The sequence below is a fragment of the Gavia stellata genome, chromosome 1 (assembly GCF_030936135.1).
Source record: "Gavia stellata isolate bGavSte3 chromosome 1, bGavSte3.hap2, whole genome shotgun sequence".
In the NCBI taxonomy this organism is placed as follows: Eukaryota; Metazoa; Chordata; class Aves; order Gaviiformes; family Gaviidae; genus Gavia; species Gavia stellata.
Window position 1 is genome coordinate 34,072,131 of NC_082594.1, and position 25,921 is coordinate 34,098,051.

The following is a 25,921-nucleotide window of genomic DNA, read 5'->3' on the forward strand; positions in this document are numbered from 1 at the left end:
TGAAAACTATTCTGCGCTGTTGTGCGAGTCGAGCACCTGTGAGGAAGAGGTAAGGCAGGCCGCTGATCCCTGGCAAAGCTGGTTTGGGCTTATCTGGGGTTGCTGAAACACCATTTCAAAGTAAAGAGTTGAATCCTGAAACGAGTTGCTTGGAATCACTAATAAAGCAATCTGAGCATCTCTTTCTCTCTTTGAAGTAAACGTAGTCCCAAAGCAGTGCAGAATATCCTTTTGAAAGGATCTAATTAAGTTATATCCTAGTGAATGCATTTTTAAAATGGAGTTGTAAGAGAATCTTTGATCTTTAGTGCTGGAAAAAGATTTTGATGTTGTTGGGGTTTGGTGATAAATTACAAGCCCCCATTAATTTATCCTACCTAACAAAAACTTCTTTCCTTTGCTTCAATAGTTTGCATATATTACCACCTTTCAAAGGAGAGACTATCTTTAGTAAGATATTGCTGCTTACTATAGTAATACTGGAAATATAAGCTCCCTCTTGCTATCATGTTCTTTTCTCTTCTAAAGCTCACAGATTGCAGTGCCCATAAGCAGACTCCGATCTTTCTTTTGCCTTCCCTTTTTTTTCCAGTTTGAACAGTTCAGTTAATTTGGAGCACAGTGGAAGACCCACTCATCTTTGAAGAAGTTACAACTTTTCTCGTGTTTCCATTTTTAAAAAATTATTTAAGAAGTCATCTATTTTATATGAATGAAGCAAAGCGTTATCTCTTTCTCAGCAAGCACTTATCTAATTGCTTGATTCTCCAAGGAAAACATTTTGCTTGGGGACAAAAAACCTCTCATCTGATGGTGAGAAAGTGTATGCATTGGCAATACTGCTCCTGAAATAAACCCAAAACAATAGTGAAATTCTGGTAAAGGAAGAGTCAGCAATTTAGGGTAAATTCTCCTTTTACAACATCTTGGAAAAGCTTCTTATTTCCAAAATGGAAATTAACACTATGAATGAAAGAATGAAAATAAAGGATTTTTTCAATTCCTTCACAACGAAAATTTTTAATATGGAAATATTGTATTTCAGTGAGCTCAGATAATTTCATTCAGTTGAAATGAAACATTCTGTCATACTTCTCCCTTAACACATTGGAAAACTGTACTCTGTTCCAGACTGAAAATGCTTTTTAAAAAGCAAAAATGGAAACGGTACCTTTGGAAAATATCTAGACAAAACATAGTATTTTTTATTTTTTTCCAAACTGTATTCCAGCCATAACCATGTGGGAGATTCCACAAATCAGCTTCATTGTCCCATCTTATAATTTCACTAAAAATGGTATTTATAGCTAATGCACCATTTGATACCATCTAGCTAATGCTATTGTATGAACTTTGTTAATCATATCTTACAGGAGGTGGCAGGAATCACTCCTTGTATATATATTTACATTTCTTTTGTTTCCTTTCAGAAGCCATAACGGAAAGACTCAAGAGCTGGTAAATGGCAACCAAAGAAAAAGCTTATCAAGTAGTATATGCAACAAAGGCATCAATTTACTGCTATCAGGAGCTTTGATCACAGAAAAGAGAGGTGAGGGAGAATTGAAGAGGCAAAAAAAAAAAAAAGAGGAAGATATTAAAGAAAGAATATCCGTTTTTGTCAGAGGAGAAAGATAATTTGGAGAACAGTGTATGCTGGCAGTGGCTGATGCATCAAGCAACACCTTACATTTCACGTGTCTCTGTTTTAACAGAGTGAGGGACCAACATACATGTAGCTTCAGCATTTATAAAATACATGGCAATAAGGTTAACCAGATACCTTGTTATTTTGACTGTGAATTACTGTTCTAAACAAGCACGATGTCAAATGAGTGTAATGGACATCTCCAGAAGATGATCTCAGCATCTTCCAAACGGCCCAGAAGATTATCTCAGCATCTTCCAAACGGCCATTTTGTTAACAAATGTGTTTGATGTAGTCTCATAAAGACATTTGCACAGACCATAATGAGAAGCAGAAATACAACACATAAAAGTCAGGAATGGACAAATGAATCACATTAAGCTTTGGAGCCTGAACAAGGGACCAGTTCAATGATATCACAACTAGCTATAGAAAAGGTAATGTTTCAATGGGAAGGTTTCCATAATAACATTATTTCCAGACTGCCTTGATAAATTACACTAGTCCTAGTATGGCATCACCAACGTAAAGCTTTTGTTCTAATTCCTCTTCCTAAATGATTTTAAAATCTAAATAAATTAATCTGATTCCCCATTCAATCTGAAATATGGGGGATTAGTAATAGCAATTTGAAAAAAAACAGCAGATATTTTTCCCTTTTCTTGGACAAAAGCATCTAATGAATAAATTTCCCTTCAAAAAGCTCATAAAATAAATCACATGAGCCTAATCTTTGACTGTTTCTAGAACTTAAATGGTTATTAGCCTTTAGACCATATTAACTTCTGGTTACTGTAGCATCTATCACTTGTGTAAAAAGGTATCTGCACCTGCACCAGTAAGTTTCATACTGTGACGGATGCACTTGACCCCTTAACCAAACCAGGAGTAGTTTGGTACAGGCTCCAAAGGAGGTAAATGCCTAAGCCGTTAATGGGCTAAGAACTCCTCTAGTTCCAGTCTGTTCTCTGAAAGCCCACAAAGGAGCAGAGTGACACAGTGAGCATCGATGCATATAAGCTTGGCACACCAATCATGCAATTAACCCATGAATAGCGGGTGGCTTTTCCAAGACTCATTTATCAAGGAACAAAGAAAGTTGTGGGTACAAGGAGTCTCACGCATACCTTTCCCATCGCATGTAATTTGACTACAAGCCAACCACTTTATTCCATAAATATGACAGCCGAAGAGCCTTCTTTGAGCTCTCTCTGCTAGGCAGCGTCGCTGCATGGTGGTGATCTCCCCTTGAGCTGGGACACCTCTCAAGGTTGCTCCTCGAGGCTGAGAGACCTTTTACCAATGGCAGATCTTTGGTAAGCAACCAATACCACACATAACCTTGTAGTATGGTAACATTGATTTGTGCCTTGGTAACTTTGATTTTGTCGCGGTAACTTTGATTTGTGTCTTTGTAGTTTTGAATCATTGTTCAAATGATTGTGCTGTACAGTAATAGAGTGAACCTTGGCATCAAACTTTGTTAAGTCACACTTTTACAACATCATATTAAAATCACTTTTGCTAGTACCTTTGACGGCGATTCTTTAAATTATCTAAATCACCCATTCATGACAAATTGGCGTAGTTGGCATGTTCCTAAATCATGATTTCCAACACATACCCTAACTCAGCTAAATAAAAACATTCCTATTGACATCCATTTTTAATTATAACACTTAAACAGTAAGTTAGTAATAAATCTGCTTTTGAATCCAAAGAAAATGTAACTGTTCCTACTGAGTATCTTTTAATATAAAACTGGACTAGCATAGAAAACCTGACATCTTTCTTCTCTTCACAGTGTCATATTTAGAAATTTTCTAATTACACATCCAGGTACAACAATTCTTGAGCAGTCTTCAGCATTTTAGGCACAGAAACACTAGCCAAAGAAGAAGATTAAAAGTCTTCAAATACCATCAGAGGTCTACTGAACACTTACCAGTTAAAGATTATAAAATAATTCCTGCCAGGTATTAGAACAAGGGTGAGATTTACTCGCCCAAATTAGATCTGTAGAAGTTGAATGTATGAGTCTGAGCAGCTCTCACCCTAGGTGCTCTTTAAACTCTGAAGATGGTCACATAATAAACTCCAGAAGTTCTCTTGAATGCTAACACTCCAGAAGACGATTTATCTAAGATAGGCCTCCAAGACAGTTGAGTGTGAATCAACCTCAACAGAGATACTTATTTCTCTCCACTGACTAGGCAATGGACATCTCTCTCGAAGCCCAGGCAATGACCTTCTAGATATCTGAAGTGAGGTAAGATGGATGCCAACCTAGGACAAAAATTCATAACTCATTCTGATCCAAACCACAAATGCAGTGTAATATCCTCCAACTGGCCTTACAGAGCTTCTTGTAGCATGTCATAAATCCTGCACTGATTTAAAAAATCAGCAAAGAACAAATCACAGATAATCTGAATGAGGGAATAAAGCCATGTATTTTGTGACCTTACCAAAGGAACTCTTCCTACTAGCAGAGATTCAGTTTCATTATGTAGGGCCTTCACATTGACAGCTATCTCCATGGCAGTGTTTCTGGTAAGGCTCTGGGGAATAAGAACCATAAAAATTATTTGAAGTGATGCAAGTCAGACTCAGAATAAGTACTTTGGGCTTACAGGACAGATCTTAAGTGTCTTCTCCTAGGAGAAATACATAAATTTAGCTCTACACTGACAACTTCTTCAGCAATGAGAATAGAATAGAAAATTTTAGTATCTATTTACTGTCTTTTCCCCAACTTCATTTAATATGACTTTGTACAATCCTGAAGATCATCAAGTGACCAGCCACCTGTGAAATGAATCCACAATTTTTATGGATGACAAAGGCCAGCAGAAAAGTTGTGGGCCTCATTTAACAACGACTGTTGATCCGAATTGTTCACCTTATCCTTAGCAGAAATAAGCTGCTAGCAATGTTTTAAGAAGCAAAGGTTAACTAATATATTTACCATACATAAATTTAGGTTAGATATAGACAGCCTCTACCTAATTAATCTTTTTTGGGTCTAATCCCTGAAAACACCCAGACTGTCTAGTGTGAAGAGAGAAGCCAGGAAACTCATTTCCCCTCACCCCCTTTGCATTCTCTGCATAGCACTAATTAAACATTAAAATTTCTATGAATGCATCCACAAGAATTGACCTGTATGTAGTAACAGTATTTGTTCAGCCTTTGTCATGCCTCCACTCTGGGGAGGCATGTCTAGGGACATGCCTACACAGTTGTCTGCAAGCAGATGTGAGCTTACTTTGCCTATTGTTTTTGCTATTTGCTGACCCGAGTTTGGTTTATTCATGCTCAGAGCTACATTAGTATACCACCTCACTTGATTTAATAAGCACTGCTGCAACACTTCAGGATGAGCACCCCTGGCTGTGGACCTCCCGTTGCAGATGGAGTGAATTCTTGACAGCTTCCGAAAGGCAGCAGACATACTCTTACTGTGCCCCTAATCCAAACGCCCTGTCTCCTTTTGACTGCTCACTCCCCCCTGCAACAACACCCAGAAGGTCTGCATTTTAAGTGTCATCAATGTCCCTTTCTAATGTCCAGTGTTCACAAAAGAGAGTATCAGCTGGGGAGGACACTGATGAATGCAGAAACTGCATCTTCTGCCTTCTCAGATATCATATCCATGTAACACCAGGAGGGGACTCTTCTCTTTAATACTCTTCTGTCAAAAGGCAGTTCTCCTAACTCCCATTCCTGGTATTATTAATAAATTTCAGAATCACTGAGCATGATCTCTACCAAATTCATCAGCTATGGGGTGTTTACCTACGCATGTGACGGGCTGAGACTCCCTGCTGCTATACAGAGCACCACCTTCAGAATTGGAAGTAACTTGCCCTTTACTTTCAACTTCAAAAAAGTGGCAAAAAAGGGGAGAAGATACAGCATCCATTCATCTGTTAAGCAATTTCATTTAAATTTGAGCATGTGTATGTATAGTTAGAAGTCTTGTTTATCAAAAATTTCAAGAATTATCAACCAACTTGTTTTAATATGGGGACAGGGAATACAAAACAGCTCTCATGCCACAAGCTTATGCACACAGATACTACAGCTTATTTATTTATACATAAATCTCTGTTCTTCCTTTACCTCAGGAAACCTTGGGTTGGCTTTATTTAATGCATGTGAACATGCATTAACAGCATGAGCAAGCTCCTGCTCCAAGAGGCCATGTATTTTTGCTGCTTCACAGATTCTACAAAAATATAAAAAAAGAGAAAAATATTTCTTACCTCCTTTAAAGAATAATTCTTAAGAGTACACAACATTACCAGATGAGAAAATATACAAAGATATGTTTCACAAAACACTTCTAAAAAAATATAGTCCTTTATAACAAAAGTTGAAATACAAGTAGCTCTTCAAGCAATACAGCACCTCATATAAATGATACCCATAACACAAATGATTTATTCTGCTATGAAATACTGAGACACATTTATTTGTCTTAGAACACAAATGCTGCACAAAAATTGTACCAAAAAATATTGGGGCTATTAATGCAAATAAACTATAGAGGAAAACCCTAGCACATTAAGATAACTTACCTGAAGTTATCTCAAAAACCATTACAGCTATTTCACAAGGCATATCCTTCAGATGTGACATTAGAATTGGCTGCAATCATTTGCGATTATGGGAGGTTCAGCTGTAATTACAACCTCAGGACCATTGCTAGAACAGTAAAGTTTTTAAGCTGTCTTGGCTAAACTTCACTTTGGGTAATTTATAACATAAGTTACTCTTCTGTGTCTACTTAAGTCGCCAGTACAGTATAAAAAGAATATGTAGTTCTTCAATTCCTTCCTTATATTATCAGTGCAACTCAACACATACTCCAAGAATTGATTTTGATGCTTAAGATAATTTATCATGATGAAGTGAATGGCAGCTTTATAAAATGTTCTCATTTAAAAAAAAGCGCTTTTCTTAAAAAAAAAAACTAGTTGTTTTTTTTTTTCTGTCAAAATTGAAGTGTCTTCTTTATTAAAATACTTGCATCTCCGGAATAAAGTAGTTCTTGAAAAAAAACAAGGCTGTGGGATCAGATTTATACCATCAGCTCACTATTGTCTCAACCCATATAAATTACTGAAGTGTCCAGGGGCACAGAGATTTTGAGCATTAGGAATGAAATGCTATTCATAACAATGAATGAGTGGATGAATGCAAAAAGATATGAGGATTTTATCTGGCAGTTTGGGATCCTTGAATGTTGGTGTGTTAATTGTTTACTTGTACAGTATTTTAAGAAAACTTCCAGGTTAATTGAAAAGTGCTTAACTTTTTGAAATTGTGACTAACAAGGCTTTAAGGAGAAATAAGGTCAGGAAGTTAAGGTCAGGTAGATACATATCCATACCATTGACTTCTAAAGTTGACTTCTAAGGCTTTTTTTTCAATAAATATATTTTTGCTTTCGCATGAAACAAGACATTTCAGTCAAAACCTCTCTGAAAAGAAGCTTTCCAGTTTTCCATTTCCACTGGTCCTTCAGAATGTAATTTTTCACAGGAAAAAAACCAACATGAACACAAAAATAAAATTACAGAAATGCATAAGAAATACGTAAGAAATACTGATAGAGCGGCAACTAAGCATTAATCAAAAAACAGGGAAAATATACACTTCTAAGTCTATATATGCATTTGCATCAATAATTCAGTCTTGGTGTCTAGATTGCCAATCCAAATTTATTAATTTTAGTGTACCTGGTGATAAGTTCTTCTGCAGCTTGTGAGCACAGCTGGATCTGTGCAACTTCTTCTTCTGTAGCCAACTCAACAGCCTGCTGAGGGTACAAGGGAGATCGAATGACTGGTTTACAGGAATCATACTTCTGTTTGTCTTCCCAGGACTTGAGCGTGTTTTCAAAGGCCTAATCAAAATGAATTATACATTCAGTTCACAGCACTTGGAGTATTCTTACTTATCAAAAATTTAATTTTATATTTTATATACATTTTAATTTATATAAAATTTTAGTTAAAATTAATTTAACAAATAAACAACTTTTTCATTTAATTTTAATTTTATATAAATAATACTAGCTGTATAAGTAATAAAATGACATTTAATTTTTTTAAACTTAGTATAGGAAAAAAGTCACTTCTAAAAGCTCTCTATTTCTATCTCCTCCCCATTATCCTCAAAAAGTGTCTTCCAAAACAACAAGAACACAAGTACAGTGATAATACAAGCACATTTTGTGCGGGTAGCAAGATCCAAATCTGAAACTAATACAGGATTCAAACCTAAAAAATGGCGGGGAAAAGTAACAAATTTACTAAAATAGAGTTCAAGTGCCATTAACTCCACCCTAAATTCAACATCCAGTTAGTGGACGGAGAACTGAGGGGCAGTTAGGCCTTTCACGCAGTTATCCTAGACAAGCGTGAACTCTCCAGTGGCTTTCTGACTAGGTTCTGCTTGTGTCTCTTCTGTCTGAGACTGGGTCACAGGGGAGAGGGAGGATTAGTAGGACAGAAAGAGACAGGAGAGAAATCTGCAGAAAGTCATTCTGAAAAATGGACATTATAGAACTTTGCTATTTATGCAACTGTGCTAAAACTTCCAGTATGTGATTGCATATAATACACCAAGAGAAAAAGAAAAAAGAGAAGAAAAAGAAAAAGGAGAAGAAAAAGGAAAAAGAGAAGAAAAAGGAAAAAGAGAAGAAAAAGGAAAAAGAGAAGAAAAAGGAAAAAGAGAAAGAGGAAGGAAGGAAGGAAGGAAGGAAGGAAGGAAGGAAGGAAGGAAGGAAGGATAGATAAAATTTTGACCATTCTTACTCTATATTAATAAGAATACAGGAATAGAAGTAATAAAACTGAAAAAAGCTAGCAAAGAGCTGTGTCACTTACACAAAGGAACAATTTTCTATCCAGCTTGTTATAGAAATTATATAACTAAGTAATTATGTAAGTCATAAAAATAGTTGTAAAATGTTTTTGTAAGCACTGTTTTGTTCATGTTATAACTGAATCAAATTATTACAAAAACAATCTTAGTAATGGTATCTCATAACACACTTTCTGCAACATACTCTGTCTCGTGTTAACATCTGAGCTCTGTTCTTATGTATGATCTTAATAACTCCTGGGGGCTGGATCCATGCCTCTCCATCGACTTGCACTGGAACCCCTTCATCACCAAGTATGGTGATCTTTACTGACCGACACTGGAAAAGAACAAACACGTTATTTTACAGAGCAATAAATACTAATGAAACTGACAGGCCACCTGAAATATGTTGATTACTAGGAGCTGTGGCTTCCCTCCAGGTTTGTCTCAAGGATGAAGCACTTTTATACTTCATTTATCACTGAAGACAATTTGCTACCCGTTAAAATTAAAACAATGTCAGTGCTTGATTAATGTGTAGGGTGGTGGTCATCAAGAGTACCACTACTTGCCAGCATCCCAAACTGCTGCCAACCATGTTACGGGCTTTCAAGTAAGAAACCAACCTGAGCTATCCTGTGGTGCTGCAGTTTGATGACTCTTGAAACTGCCATCTGCATGCTGCCAAATACCGCAACAACTTCTAAGATTTTATCATCAAAAGACGGAGCCCCAAATATCTGAAAGGAAAAGAAATTATTCCATTTTTGATAGTAAATCTAGTGCTTAGATTGCATGTTCAGTGAAACACAGATTCATTTACAGATTAGTTTTCAACATTTAAATGCTCTAATTTATTTACTGTAGAATAACTTCACTGTCTCTCAAAAGTCATAGGAGTGAGATACTGTAGACAGTAGGCAAATATTATTTTAAAACAGCAATGCTAATAGCATTTCAAATATCTGAATGACGAAGCATATCCTTATACAGACAGGATAGCATGTTTCAGCATGCAGACTAAGAAATGTTTTTCAAGGCAAGATGAAAGCCCAATTCAAATCTCCGCTTGGTTGATGTACTTAATATCTAAGAGGTTCTTGAAGTTAAGAGGAATAATGGTGGTTTTCTTCTCAAAAGTGCATATCTTTTTATATTCTGAATTGTCTGGAAACCGAGTCCATGCTTGGCTTTGTTAAACACAGCTTTCATACTGAAGAGGACCTTGTTTGCACTGTATACAATTATCCACTGTAAATATGAAAACCGCTTCTGTATGGAACAAACGTCCTCGTATCCAGCCAAGACGCTGAATTCCCATGAGCTTACACAAAGCACACGAAGTCTCGTGTGTGCCATTGCCACCTGGTGTCCTGCAGGGGAATTCAGCCATGCCACTGGAGTTCAACTGGGTCTGGCAGGAGTTGTCATACTTGAAGCTTGACCATTTCATCCTGATACGCAATAGGGAGCAATGAGGGAGAAAAACCAGCAGGAGAAATCACTTCAGTAAGAGTTTAACAGGTAGAGGGATCACCTCTCTGAGGGGTACTCAGACTACCTCAGCTGGCACCGTGAGCAGAATAAGCTGCATCAAAGGCACCTGAGAGAGGATTTCCTGGAGGTGAAGAATAAGAGCGTGCAGATCCAGGACTGTGTAATCCAGGTAGTGTCTGCAGCAATGGCTCAGGGAGGGAGAGGATGGGGAACAGGCTGAGGGACTTTGGTCCTTGCAGCCGGAGCCTTCTCCCCAGTGCAGTGAGCGGTGGCTTTGACCAGGAGGCTGAGGAGGGCTTCCCAAGGAAAGGGCTGCAGACCATAGTTGCCATAGTTTAGTATCACATCCAGGTGGCAATTCCCTTCAGAGCATTGCGGGATTGCACAGCTAAGTCTTGAGCAGATGAGTGTCAAAGAAAAAAAATGCAATTTTACTGGGTCTAGACTGTTTTGAAGCAAAAGGTTTCTCCATCTGAACTTTTCCAATTTCCATGGAAATATTTCTATTTTTCACATGGGGATGTGAATGTCTTTAAAAGAGCAAAGACAGTGATTTTGTTATTCCAAGGTAAAACGTACGGAGAGTCCTTGATCCAGCTTTAACAAGTATAACTGACATCTACAGGGCCAGTTCTGCATGGGTTAAGAAAAAGTAGTTGTAAAATTTCATTTATTTTGTGCTTCAATTTTAGCAAAAGGATGGGCAAACCACAACCCAGTCTGCTTTGCTTCTCCACCAGTAAAACATATCTGTACTGAAAACCAACTATATTTTTTTTTTTCATAAAGGCAAACAAATCTCTACAGATCAATGTTCAAGAAACAATTCCATCCTTTCCTGTTGTAGGTCATGTTTCCAGCCTGTCTTCTGTACATGAAAAAAGCATACCTAAACAAGCGCCGCTCAAGTTGGTCAGTGTGCGGCTGCTCTCCTTGGCTCACCAATAATGTTTCAGGAATATTTGCAGCTGTCAAGGCAACATCTTTTTTGTGTCAGATAAGCAGAACCAGCAGCACTTCAGACCACCACTATCAGTCTGATGATCAGTCACTCAAGACTGCACTAAAGCAGTGAATTACGCTCCTAACTCTGTCCACAACAAATATGTCACTTTGCTGGCACATCTGATCACCAAGAAGAGTAAGAATATCAGTAAAACTGCTCCAAGAAACACACATTTGCTGTATACCGATACGATAGCTAGGACAGATCTTCTGTCTCAGTGAGGCAGTCCAGGGAGAAAAGTAAACTCCTGAACAGGAGCTGAGCAGCCATTTGAGATGCTTTCAAGTTATGAACATGAACATGGAGTATATAAAAACTTTATATATCCATAACCAAATATAAACACAACTGCCATTCTCTGACATATACCAAAAATACGAAGAGGACATTGAAACATGTTTAAATATTTTTTGTGACTTTTACGTATATGCGTGTGTGTGTGTGTGTGTGTATATATATCTATATATAAAAGCAAAGGATAGTAACTCACAAGAAACCAAAAGCATTTCGGAAAAAAACATCCTGGATTGTCTACATTATAATCACAAGCTAATTTGCAACTACATTTTTAGGTGATTCAGACCTCACACACACTAAATGCAGAATTAGGATAATCTGCTAGTAATTACAATTGTTGCACTGTGCGTGAAGTGGATGGCAGCAGTAAGACTGCTCCAAGTTGTAAGACATTTAGGTATCCAAGTAGTGTAACATTTCTTAGGAGATGTTGGGAAGAAGGGAAAAAAGATACCTTAAAATATTTTAGAAACTCATTGAAAATAATATTTAAAAAATAGATTACTACCCCCACTAAATTATCAGTCATTAAATGCATCAGTGCTCATTTTCTGAATCACCATCCCTTAGTCCAAAGCTGTTTGAAGAGCAGGAGGAAAATTCAGGTATAAACCATGAGTGATTATCCTTGTCCACCTTGTTTATTGTTAGAATAGAGCAAACAGAGGAATCTGTGCTTTGAGAAACCTTATTTACAGGAGTTTGTAAAACAACATAGAGAGAAACTATGTGTGTTTATAAAATTGTTTTCTAAAAATACTATCTCATAGAGCCATTTTTTTAAAAAAATAAGCCTTATTATGAACATTTTGCTGGAATGGACATGACAGAAGGCAACAGACAGAGAAAAAACATGGGATATATTTTCAATTAAAACATCAGATACGAGACAATACAGTTTAAACTCAAACAGCCTCCTTGAATAAGAGTTGCTATCCAAACTATATGCTACTACTATTAAAATTAAATAAGAAGAGCAGTTCATGGTATTTATTGCTGGTTTTGCCCAGAAGGTTACTTCTCTTTCATGTTACTCACATCATCCTCTTTGGTTCCACCCCAGAAATTAGTCCCACCAGCATAGCTGGGGATGTTTAGCACAGCTATGCCCTGCAGACTTGGAAGGGGGATGTACTGTCCGTCACACTGTAATGGATAAAAGCTCATTCAGTATACAAATAATGTGATAAAAGTAATCAGCCATTTTTAATACATGAAGATTCAACAGAACTGGCAGGGAAGGATGAAGTCATTAATAGGCTGACACAAGCCTATTCTATCCATGCTGTGAAGCAGCTTTAATACAAACCTCCTCTTCCCAATCTTAGCACCAATTTTTGCAGAGCTTAAAAAACACTAGTATCTACAGCAGAGGTGTTCCATGACTCTTCAAAAAAACATTTTCACAATTTCACATTAATTAAGTCTATTAAGCAGGGAAAAAAATAATCAAAAAAATCCAACAATATTTCTGGCATAGCCACAAACATGTAGTTAAATGTAAGTCTTGTTAGCACTTGTATACTTGCCTCCCTGTAAAAATAACTCACTCTCCTCCCAAAAATGCAAAAGCAAATCTAGGAATGACCCCACAGTTGTTATCCTGGCCGTGGCTAGGAGTTGTTGATTTTGCAGGCAAGAGGTCGCTCCTATGACCAACCATTTATTCCCTCTTTCTTACCTCTTTATCCTCCAAAACCCATATGCAACTCCAAGCCCTACTCAACACGATCATGGGATGATGTAGGTCAATCTCACCCTACTTACAGCCAAGGGTAAATTTACAGACTTCAGTGAAATCACTCTTGACTTACAGCAGTACAACTGCCTGCAGAGGTGAGCCCAATGATCTCAAACCATTCAACTGGAAGTCAAAAGTGCAGTCCTGCAGCAGTGCCACAAGCATGGATTTGAAGCAAGTTGCAAATATAAAGTCATAAATGCTGGATTCAGAGGTCACTTTGGGGATCATGAATTTGCAGGTAAAGTTGCCTTTAAAGAAGGTTGCTAGATTACTGTACATTATCAGTCCCGCAGAAGGATCTTAAAATTATACAAATGAAATAGAAATCCTCAGGAAATAAGGACAAAATCTGTAGCAATTTTACCAGGAGGAGAAAGAGATACAAAATTATTTCCAGAATGTGCTTAGTGCTCTTTTTTTATGATTTAATCTCAGCAACAAGACAGAATTTAACATTTTAATCAAAATGTGACAGTATCCAAAATATACGGTGATATTAATAGATGCTGCACAGCCATTTTCATTATAGTAGATGTCTGCCTCCAATTCCTGAAATTGATATTTTTAATTTTCCAATGCCGTGCACCTCATCGCGTGTTTTATCATAAGACTAATATTATGCAAGGCAATACTAAATACAAAATTTCTACTTGCTGGTTTACTTCCAGAAATATTGAAAAATAATTATGGAAAGGCAAGGTTTGAATCCCTTATTGAATCTTACTTGAATCTTATTCAAAAGGTCCTTAAATTAGAATTCTATCTGCAGCATACATAATGTTCTTTCCTGTCATTATATTCACTAACTACTGCATAATTCCTTGATAATTACTCAATCTTTAGATAACAGCAATCTGCCACTACCAGACAAAATCTTCCTTAATCTCAGAGGAGTGAAAAAGAGTTGCAGTAACTTAAAATTATTCTTTCAACTTAACAAGTTATCTTCATATAAATATCATGAACTTCCATATGAAATGGTTAGCATGAAGTAAAAAGAGAAATTACGTAAGTTCTTGATCAAAATCCAGCCTAGATATTCTTTGGATGAAAACAACTGTAAGCATCCCACAGTCCTTTTTTGCATTTGGTAATCATTTATATCTCCTTTAAGTTCCCAGTATCGTGAAGAAGACTTAGATTTTATGTTAAAGTTTAAAAGACAAAAAATAATCATCTTTAGGTAATTTACACTGTATTTGTTGTTGCTGTGATAATACCTTGCTTCTTTTGTGTGGCTGTCTCAGACACCTATTAGAGAAAGTCTCTATAGGTGTAGCTGGGCTTCTTGTGATGCACATTCAGGCTCTCCCCTCTTCTGTCAGGAATTTTTGACTAAGATCATCTGTGTGCTCTCCCTATATGTGTAATCAAGCTTTCAGATAGGTTAAAATGAACCTGAAGGATTAAGACTCCTTATGTCTTTCCTTCAGTTTAGTGTATGATAATTTCTGTTGTTCTCCTTAAAACCTGGTCTCCCCCTTTAATGCAGTGAATATTAAGAAAAATATCCTATCTATACAAGAAAATTATTGAAAAAAACCCCAGTAATTACAAGAAACATTATACCAGGTATTTTGGTATATTTAAGTACTGACGTTTTACTCCAAAAATAGACCTGGGGAACCACCAGTGCTTACATAGCACATTTTTACACAGCGCCTTTGAGGTCAGCTTGGGTTGACACAGGAACTCTGAAAGGTTTCAAGAGGAAACCAACTTCTTCACTACACATTGAGAAAGCAAAACTACTCATTCTGCCCATAAATAAAATTTACCTCAAGTTGAACTTTTTGTTCTAAGTTCTTGTAAGTTCTCTGCAGTAGCTCTTTTGTGCCAAGAACTCCATACCACATCATGTTTTTCGTCCGACTTCTGAAAACAGGTAAACCAAGATTCACATATTGAAACACACACATTATTATGTCCTGTATTTCTAGGATGAGAAAAAGTTAAGACATTCAAATAAAGAGATAAGGAAAAGAAAATAATGAAAACGTCTTGGCTCTGTTACCAACAATTATATTACCTGCACTTTTCAGGGTGCTCTTCTCGCTTGTTATTAAATTCTAGTGAAATTTTCGCATCTAACCCAATTCCAAAGTAGTTGTTCATGACACATTTTTCTGAATATCCCTCCCTGTTAGAAGAAAAGAGATAATTAGGTGCACATGTGTACAGTACCTGGACACACAGAGCTTTGCCCAAGATTGTGGTTGGTCTCAGAACAGATACATCAAACAAGAGATGTCAAGAGATGTTTCCTCTGAATCTCCCCGAGGAAACCCAACAGCAGTCAAAGAGACAGATTGACTGCTAGCCCTTTGCAAGTGGAAGTTACTTCCCATAGGACAAAGAAGAAACTGTAACACACCTCCATGCTAACACTAGCTCCACCATACCCAAAATTAACAGTGGAATATGAGGGAAGAGCTGCCCCAGGCACGGCTCTGAGACAGCAGCACAACACTGAGCCAAGCACCCAGGCTGCATTTAGGCGTGCTGGTGCTAGACGTTTGGCTGATGCTGCCGGCACAGCAGTGCTTTGTTTTAGGGGAGCTGTGGCCCACAACCCAGGTACTATCCATAAGTCTCTGCCAATGCTATGCCCAGTTCTGGGAAGCAGAGACAGCTTAGGACACAAAATTTCCACCTCACTGCTCCAGCCCTTAGGGGGACATTCTTCTTCCTCACTACGAAGTGCCTAGACCTGCTTCAAGATCTTGCTGGTGGCTGAACTTGTGTTCAGACCAGCGGTTTGGGCAGGAAAACCCAGCTCTGGGTTCCTGGCCTCCTCCTCTCACAGCCAGTGGGCAAGGGGTAAGTGAGCAAATGTCTCATATTATTTCGGCTGCTGCAAGACAATTCCGCACCTCTCGTAACTAAAATGGCACAATCCAACCTGTTTTCAGACCTTGAGGTCTACTGCCAAATGACAGCAAAACAGAATTTCAAAATGAAAAAAAATATTACAAAAAACTAAAAAAAAAAAAAAAAGCTTAAGAAAAGCAAACTAAAGCAAAACAGTAAATTCAGAAAAAAACCAATTTCTTACAGTGAATCTGGATCCGGGTCAATAAACGGCGTAGCACCAAATGGATCGATGTTTGCTAGCAACATTTTGCTAATAATTGAACTTCCTGCAATAGAAGCAGCTAGACCAGCCCTCAAACCTGATTAAAAAAACACAGAAAAAAAAACCCCAAAAAATGTGTATTTGATAAGCAGAGAAACATATATTGTCATAATACAAGCCACATACTGAGAGACAAAATATTCATTAAATCCATATAGGGAATGATTGTGTTTCTAGCTCAATTTTTACATATATTGGTTAGCTTTTCAGGTCTCTGGCTCTCTTGAGCAGAAAGGCAGCTATGCTGCGGTGTGGTGGATGACTCTTCAGGTACCACCACTGAGAAAGAAAAAAACAAAGAAAATTCAGGATTTCAGGCCAACACTCACTGGCTGGCATAGTAACCAACTGGTTGATCTAACATCCAAAAAGACTACTAGAGCTTTTTATTTAGTTTAATCTTCGTCTCCAAACTGTCCATGATTTTCCTTTGGTCCTTTCCTGTGGAAATATTCCCAAAGAATACCCTCACCATTTTTACAGCTGGAAGAGTCATAGTTTAACTTAATTTGTGGAAAGGTCACAGCCTTGCCATGCCTACTTTGACTAATATCAAAGTCACTCTACAAAACCCTGTGCAATGCATGTAAACAAAGAAAAGTACTTTCTAAAAGCTTTCACTTAAATTGACCTAAAGAAAAATGTAAGCTCCATTCCATTACGTTTTAACTAAACTAATGAAATTAATTAAAACAGTGTTTTACTGGTGCCTCCTAGTATTAATTCCGTTTCCATAAAACCAGATTTTTTTCAACTGATTTATTGCATAGCAGCTTTCTGTAGTTTCAGTTATCCATTTGCTAAGGAGCGTCTACAGACACCTTTTATTCAGATGGTTGAACCTTACACGGCTCTGTCCCTCAGCCCCTTCATAGCCTCCATTGATTAGGATGAATGATAGGAGGACATGGGGATACTGGTGGATGAAAAATTGGACACGAGCCGGCAATGTGCGCTTGCAGCCCAGAAAGCCAATCGTATCCTGGGCTGCATCAAAAGAAGCGTGGCCAGCAGGTCAAAGGAGGTGATTCTTCCCCGCTACTCCACTCTGGTGAGACCCCACCTGGAGTACTGTGTCCACCCCTGGGGTCCCCAGCACAAGAAAGACATGGACCTGTTAGAGCGAGTCCAGAGGAGGGCTACAAAAATGGTCAGAGGGCTGGAACACCTCTCCTATGAAATAAGGCTGAGAGAGTTTTGGTTGTTCAGTCTGGAGAAGAGAAGGCTCCAGGGAGACCTTATTGCAGCCTTTCAATATATAAAGGGGGCTTATAGAGAGACATTTCTCCACAGCCTGTAGTGACAGGACAAGGGGCAACAGTTTAAAACTGAAAGAGGATAGGTTTATATCAGACATAAGGAAGAAATGGTTTATGATGAGGGTGGTAAGACACTGCCATAGGTTGCCCAGAGAAGTTGTGGATGTCCCATCATTGGAATTGTTCAAGGTCGGGTTGGAAGGGTCTTTGAGCAACCTGATCTAGTAACATATGTCCCTGCCCATGGCAGGGGATTGGACTAGATGATCTTCAATGGTCCCTTCCAACCCAAACCACTCTGTGATTCTATAATTCTAAGATCCAGCATCCAGTGTTGTGCCAAATGATCAGGAATCTTCTACATTATTTTGCATTTCCTACTGTATGATGCAACACAAAGATGTGTATGTCAGCTCAAACAAATTCAGGGTTCCTGGCATGAAGTAAAAATTGTTATTTGACAGCAAGCAGGGGAACAGAAGGCAATATTAAAGTAGCATAAGGAACAGCAGATTTCAAAATCATAATTACCTGGGCAGATAATCCTAGTATTAAGCACTGGGAGGTTTTCCTTGCTTGCAGCCAAAGCTGGAGCAGAGAAAGAGCCTGTTTGAGAATGGATACCTCGGCTTGTACGTCGATCTGGAGATCTTGGTGCAGTTTTAACTGTGCAGAAGAGGTAAAACAAGAGCACATAATTAGACCTATTACGACATTACCAAATACATAGTTTTTACAGCCCTGAAAATATTTCAAAAGCATTAATTTAATCTGTTACCATTCCCTGACAAATGTCCTTTCCCCTCACACCACAGTTTTTCTTCTAAATACAGGGAAGAAAACTCAAAAACAGATCAAGTAACAAACACAAATTATAATGAAAAAGTGTGCATGGCATTCAATGTGATGGTTCCCAACTTATGCTTCAAGCTACTAGCAAAAAATGAATTATATCCACCTTAAAATGCAATAATATTTAATGCTGTAGTAAGCTTCTGATAAACATGTTAATGAAGTAATAAAAATTTAAACTTAAATTCAATGTATATTTACTTATAAATATAACTGTATTATATAGTTCATTATTATTTATAACAATTTTAATACAGATAGCTATTCTAACCCATAGGCCATGGAAATAGCCGATCAACAGCCATGCTATTTGCTTCAAGCATCTAAAATGGACCCCCTGCCTGCTTCAGGTTTCTGAAAACCTCAGACAAAACTGTGACATCTTTATCTATAGCTGACCTGAAAACTGCAAGGGAAAGGAAAGCCATGTTCAGACATTTTTGCCTTCTGCAGTCAGAGAGATCATGGGGAAGATCGGTTTACCATCATCTTTTCTTTTTCACAAATAACCCAGCAATTCCCAAAATAATTGAAATAACTTATTTGTTAAAATTCTGTAGAAGATGGATCAATAAAACCTTGTGACAGATAGCAAAGTTTGGTAGCTGATCAAGTTGTTGGTGATCAAAGCAGGTAATGGCTCAGGAAAATGAAGGGGAAGAAAATCAAGGGGAAAAAGAAGATGTTCACAAAGAGGAACTGGTAGCTCAGTGAGGCCAGTTATCCTTGGGGCTGCCTCTGGAAGTGATGAAGGACAGGCTGTTCAGAGGGCTGACCTCAGGTGCTGTAATTTACTTTTCTGGCAGAACTTGTTTCGTGCAGAGTGAGAGAATATGCCAGCACCTGCTTTAGCCTGGGGAAGTTAATCTTTGTGAAAACCTTGTCAGACATAGCCAGAAATTGGTGCCCCAGGGAAGAAAGTTTGTGTATTACTAAATGCATTGCTATAGCATTTCCGTGCACATATAGAAAGCTTTTGCACACCAGATGATCACAGACAGACATTTCTTGGCTACCTCTGCTCCAAATTATCTCACATGTTAAAAGTACTTCAGATTAGGACAACTTCAAGCTTGACAAACTGAAGAAGCTCAGAACAAAAAAATGAAATTATTTCAAAGTGATCGGATATATTCTTCTAAATACCTGAAAACTAATTCAGGAAAAAAGAAAAAATCAAAATATTAGGACCAGCACCAAGACACCAGGAATGTGGTGGGAAGGTTAAAATATACCCTTTTTTTGTGGCAGGAGGGGGACAGATCAGCTCACATCAATCACGATAATTCAGCTTGAGAGTAATGTGGTGTATTGTATGAAGATATTTATGGAATGAAAATGCAGAGTGGGAAAATCTAGAGACAAAGGTAATAACAAGAACTGGGTGTTGGAAATTGTGTTCAAATCAGTTCAGGACAGGATTTGGGCATCCACTTTTTTTTAAATGATGATAATCTAGCACAGAACAGTCAATGAAATGGCAAATTCTTCACCCTCTTGTATCCCAGGAATAAGACTACACACCTTTCCGGATGACTTGCTTATGTCAAACTGAAATTATTAAACGCAGGACAGGGGTAAGTGGGTGAAATTTTCTGGACTGCTTTTTATGAAAGATCTGACCAAGTGGACTAACAGCTCCTTCTGACTTCAACATCTGTATACCAGCCTTAGCAGTTATCACAAAATGCTACAGAATTGCATGATAACAATACAACACAGTGATTTGTATCTGTGTACAACAAAACACTGTAATACAAAGTTAAAAAATGAAAAGAAATAAAACCTGAAAGTGATATCTAACAAGAGTTATTAATTATTTAGATGAAGGTAATTAACGTATGGAAAAATATTATCTTCCTCAAATGACCAGGAAGATCCTCAGAGGGTAAAATATAATATTCAGAACAAAATTAACATTCATTTTTTATAATGCTACTGAAAAATTCACAGTGCTATTCACACAGTCTGTTCTCTCTGTACTTGGGAACAAGGCACTTATATTAAAGAGGAAAATCAACAGAGCAGCTGCTCTTTATTTGACAGATGAGACTCATGGGTATAACTGCAATAAAGATAAACTTTTGCTGTTCATGCTCTGATAAAAACAGCAGAGCCCTAATGAGTAAAACTGATGTTTCATTGCAGATAATTGAATTCATGTTTCATGCTTTCTCCCTAAACACCTATCCTCCGCTGACAGCATTAATATGTACTCTATTTCACACATATCAGATGTATGAAGGATAATACAGCTCCCCAACAAACACAGAAATTGTATCACCAGGAAACAACAGGTTTATATATATTTATACATATGGATATACGTATGTCGATATTTTTATTTTATTGTATATTTATGGCAGTAGGACCAGGCCACCCATAGAGCTAGCATCCTCTATGAACTCCTATTGAAACTAGACAACCAACAAGCATTGATTCCTATAACGAAGGTAAAAGGAGAGGAGCCAATGAAGAGACAATCACAGGAGAAAGTCTGAAATCCATTCCTGGAGAATAGGAAATGTGAGATTCTGAATCAACAGAAGCCCCAAGAAACTAATGATGTATTTCTAAGGTAGGAGTCACTGACACAGGCACCAGCTTCAGAGCAGAGCCTCAGGAGGACACCACCTCTGGAAGGTCCTGATGTGGGTTAGGGTAACAGAAGGAGATGCAAATTCCAAACAACTTTGCTGACAACTGATTTTGCAACAGGAAGTTGCTCACTAAGTATCTAGAGGATGACTTTTGCTGTCCACCAGCTACCACTGTTTCTCCATGACTCGCAGATTGTCTTGAGACCTCACCTGCAGTGCATCACTGCCCACTTTGGTAATACAGCAAAGACTGAAATTTCCACCTACAGTGAGAAACTTCCTAAAGTTATTACGCAGCTTGGGACTTTTGAACAACCCTGACACATGAACTACCAGTCAAAACAAGTGCAGTATTGAAGCTGTGATGGGAAATGTCCAAATGTAACCTCTGGCTGGATTGGCTTGGTGCCAAAACCAAGCAAGGAAGGAGGTAAGTGAAGGTCCCTTATAGACAAATTTTACCCTATCATTTCAACGTGGGAATTAGTACTATGCTATTTCAGGAGATGAGTAGGGAATACTGTTCTCCAAATATCATTTTACATACAGTAACCAAACACTGAATAGCCAAATGGAAAGCTTAGCAACAAAATGGGCTATTACTTTATGGAAATGCTACCTTCCAAGCAAGTTGTTTTAAACTCAGATCACTCAATATTCTGATTGCTTTGTACAATTATTGATACAAATAATACAACTGGGTTCTTTCTGTTGCATTTTAAAACCCAGCATGGGCTACCCACACATAAATGCTGTCTTCCTTTTTTTGGAGAGTAACCTGCAGAGCCCCACAGTGAGGACAGAATGATGCTCCTACCGCAAAGCAGGAACACTCGGACAGCAGCAGCTGATAAAGTTCATTCGACCAAGGACAGAGCAGGTCGGGGGGGCTTTACACCTTGGAAAGCAAGAGTAGCTTGCTATATGGCTTGCTATATGGCTTGCTATACAGCAGTCAATAGCTGCAAAGAACTAGCTGGACTAATGACCTGTGTTTTGGATAACAATGCAAGAAATTTTTCACGGGAAGGAGCTCTAGGATATCAAAGACTTTGGTTCAAATTTCTGCTCTGTCTTAGACAAATAGAGGGGGTGACCTTAGTACTGCCACTTCTCGGGAGACTTCCATGCTCCAGTTTCTATTATATTCTTTCCTGCTTTACGCTGTTCCACTTCATAAAAAAGACTGAAATTGCATTCTCTCCGTACCAATAACTGTCTCAAGGTAAGTTCGCAGCTGAGACATCAGGGTTTTGCTGTCAATACAATGAATAAATACGTCTGTTTCACACAATTTGAAACACCTTCAAAAGAAACGACTGACAGAAATTCCTATAATATGCCCTAAAATGCTTACGACTGAGACATGCTATTGCCACCGTTACCCAGGCTCTAGTCCCTGCTCAGGTTCATGTAGAAAGGTGGTGTAAACGCTGGATTAAATGCAGGCACTTCTCTCCCCAACAAACACCTTCTCAGCTTTGTAAATCCATTCCAAAAGACTGCTCATCTTATCTCCTGCATTTTTCCCACGACATTTATTTATCCAAATCTATGAAAATTTGTGACTAGTTTCCAGCGAAACAACATGCTAGTATTTTTAATTATGGAGCCAACTATGTTACATAATGCAACTATAAGGAGACTACACAATTTAAAACTATTTTATTCCTCATTTACTCACTTGATGAGGACTCAAGTTCCTTTGTATCTTCCTCTTTTTCCTCTTCTTTGGATTCATCCAATTCTTTGCTGTATTCTAGTGGGGACTGGTTCACTTGTTCTTCGCTATGAGCATTCTGCTCATCCACAACTGCTTATTAAAAAAAAGACAGAAAGTTTCAAGATCTTTAAAGAAAATCTGCATAAATGGAAAATTAGCTTTTTTTTTTCTGTAGCTTTAAGTTTAAAAATATTAACAAAAGATTTCTATTGCCAATTCAGTGAAAAAGACTCTTGCAATCCTTTGCCCATTGATAAAGATTCTCTGCCAGAAATTTTCATTTTGTGGAAGATAATAGTTACAAAAGAAACACACTTTTATATGTGCACACACATATTCACATATGCAGACAGACAATCATCAACATCCAAACATGCTACATTTCTTTCCCTTGCAGCTTGTAATAAGCATATAATTTTATCTACGTAAAAATGTAGAAATCAAGCTTTAATAATGAAAATTTATGCTAGTAAAGAAAAAAAGCCACATCATTATTCTATCAGTAAGGATCAAAACGTTGCTGATGTGCACCTTTTTCTGCTTGTTCAATGATCTGCCTCACAGCCTTCTTCAAGCTGTTTGCCCGGAGCATTAACTGTTCCCTTGGTTTGAAGAGTTTCTGGGTGGAAGACTTTGAGACACACTCTGCTAATTGCTCTTTACTTTCAGACAAGGATTCTTCACTTGAAAACTCCTCTGCTTCTTCTTCCACAATGGGGGGAGTGATGCCTGGGAGAATGGGAGCAGCCTGGGCTTCTGTATGAAGAGCCTGGAGCAATAGATCTAGCTTCTCATTTAACTCGGTGCACTAAGACAAAGTGGAAAAGAATACATACACACCAAAAAAACAGTGAACGTATGAACATTTTCAGGGAGGGAGCTAAATTCTCCATGTGGTAGGATTTAAAATTGTCTGTTTCTAAGTGTCTATGTCATTGTCTACGTAAAATCCAAACCCAGGTTCAATATTGCATAGTATCAGCTTATGAGTAGGTATGCATGGGTTTTTGCACAATCTGAGACACCCCACCAGATTAGAGCAATTATAAAAAATAACCCCTACACTCAGACTGAAATAGCACACTGTGCTAAACCTAGCCTGCCACATAACTAGGGTACAGATTAGATCTTACTCTTCTTCCAATGGCCTGCAGCACAGAGAGAACCAGCACAGATTTGCCTATACCACGCATTATAACGAATTATGGGTGCTCAGTACCCCAGTTTGGAGAGATAACCTATGGGGACATGCCCAGCTGTTAGACTGAAAACACATGGTGATTTTGGGGTGGTTTTTTTTGCAACACAGCTGTACATTTAAGCAAGTGAGTTGTCACAGAGCAAAAAGACTCAAGCCAGAAGCAAACACTGTCAAACACCTCTACCCCGGACTGAGCAGTTGCTTTCTACGTACACTGGAAAAGAGGTGATTTTCTGGGCTTAAGGGAAAGTAAACCAACACTGCTTGGCCCTGGAACAGTAGAAAAGAAAATTAATTTTCTAAAATGTGCACTGAATATAAACATGAACCAGGAACGGCCATTTAGCAAGTACGTTTCCTACTGGGATTGTTAGTGATTTTGTTTTCTTTTCTTTTCAGCTCATGTAAATTTTGTGCCTCATACCAAATCCTTCCGGGGTTTTTCAATGCTTTTGCAACATGATCTCTAAAATTTACAGCTTAAACCATTATTTTTAACACTGTAGTCTCTCGTCCCTTCATTCTCCCAGCATACTCTCGCTTCATTATCCCATTGTTTTCCTGTAGCTAACTTAATCCCTAGTGTAACTCCTAATGCAGAATATGGATGGATGGGCCCAGGCCAGTTGGATGAAGTTCAACAAGGCCAAGTGCCGGGTTCTACACTTTGGCCACAACAACCCCAGGCAACGCTACAGGCTTGGGGACGAGTGGCTGGAAAGCTGTCCCACAGAAAAGGACCTGGGGGTGTTGATTGACAGCCGGCTGAAGATGAGCCAGCAGTGTGCCCAGGTGGCCAAGAAGGCCAATGGCATCCTGGCCTGTATCAGAAATAGTGTGGCCAGCAGGAGCAGGGAGGTGATCGTGCCCCTGTACTTGGCGCTGGTGAGGCCGCACCTCAAATCCTGTGTTCAGTTTTGGGCCCCTCACTACATGAAGGACATTGAGGTGCTGAAGGGTGTCCAGAGAAGGGCAACGAAGCTGGTGAGGGGTCTGGAGCACAAGTCTTATGAGGAGCGGCTGAGGGAGCTGGGGTTGTTCAGCCTGGAGAAGAGGAGGCTGAGGGGAGACCTCATCGCTCTCTACAATTACCTGAAAGGGGGTTGCAGAGAGGTGGGTGTTGGTCTCTTCTCCCAGGTGACTAGCGACAGGACAAGAGGAAATGGCCTCAAGTTGCACCAGGGGAGGTTCAGACTGGATATTAGGAAAAATTTCTTTACTGAGAGAGTGCTGACACACTGGAATAAACTGCCCAGGGAGGTGGTGGAGTAACCATCACTGGAGGTATTCAAGGAACGTGTGGACATGGCATTGTGGGACATGGCTTAATGGGCATGGTGGTGGTTTTTTTTGGTTGATGGTTGGACTTGATGATCTTACAGGTCTTTTCCAACCTTAGTGAGTCTGTGATTCTGTGATTTCGATTTATCACTATGGACATTACCATGTACTTTATCCTTTCTGAAGGAAAAAAGTGTAAACAGAGTTTATAGACCTCTTACAGTTTAAAGATAGTTTGGAAATAACGGTTCTATGCCCTATGAAGAGAAGAATTTTAAAGTCACTGGTTGAAATGCAAGCCAAGCTGGGCATCCTGGAGAGGTTTAAAAATGAAACACCCATGAGCTATAACACGAAAACACAACTTTCAACCAGAAAATAGTAATTGTCTTACTTTAATGGCCATGGCATCAGCTTCCTCTGCATTTTCCATCGGTTTTTCATAAGTCTTCCCTATTTTGGCAACAAAGTCCTTTACAGTTTCACATAATATTCTTCAGATAAAAATAGGAGAGGGGAGAAAAATCAAATTAAATGAAATAGATATGTTTGAATATTAAATTCTTATGGCAATTGGTTTGTGTGCATACTGCTATACACCATTCTTGTTGGAAACTGAACTCTGTGACCATACTTGCAAAGCAGATGATACTCTTTTCCATGGCTTGCCAAATTCCAGTGATAATCTTTAAAACAAAAACTCTTCCTGCCTTTTTGTTTAAGCCTTTGCACACATTGTATCTAAGTCTCTTATTTCTAAGAACTGAAATAAACATGACTAATTTTATTCATTCCCTC

General features: G+C 38.3%; 1 protein-coding gene across 2 annotated transcripts in view; it reads right to left on the reverse strand.

Annotated features, from left to right (window-relative positions):
- DGKH (diacylglycerol kinase eta) overlaps positions 1 to 25,921 on the reverse strand; it is a 160,527-nt gene that overhangs the window by 10,418 nt on the left and 124,188 nt on the right. For both annotated transcript variants that reach the window (XM_059832771.1, XM_059832844.1), the window contains 13 exons: positions 25,518 to 25,617; positions 23,173 to 23,449; positions 22,603 to 22,731; positions 17,998 to 18,132; positions 16,127 to 16,244; positions 15,101 to 15,211; positions 14,850 to 14,946; positions 12,366 to 12,473; positions 9,154 to 9,267; positions 8,730 to 8,864; positions 7,396 to 7,562; positions 5,774 to 5,879; positions 4,117 to 4,209 (listed from right to left, as the gene is read on the reverse strand). In XM_059832771.1, the coding sequence (XP_059688754.1) occupies positions 4,117 to 4,209; positions 5,774 to 5,879; positions 7,396 to 7,562; positions 8,730 to 8,864; positions 9,154 to 9,267; positions 12,366 to 12,473; positions 14,850 to 14,946; positions 15,101 to 15,211; positions 16,127 to 16,244; positions 17,998 to 18,132; positions 22,603 to 22,731; positions 23,173 to 23,449; positions 25,518 to 25,617 (1,690 nt within the window). The remainder of the gene's footprint in view (positions 1 to 4,116; positions 4,210 to 5,773; positions 5,880 to 7,395; positions 7,563 to 8,729; positions 8,865 to 9,153; positions 9,268 to 12,365; positions 12,474 to 14,849; positions 14,947 to 15,100; positions 15,212 to 16,126; positions 16,245 to 17,997; positions 18,133 to 22,602; positions 22,732 to 23,172; positions 23,450 to 25,517; positions 25,618 to 25,921) is intronic.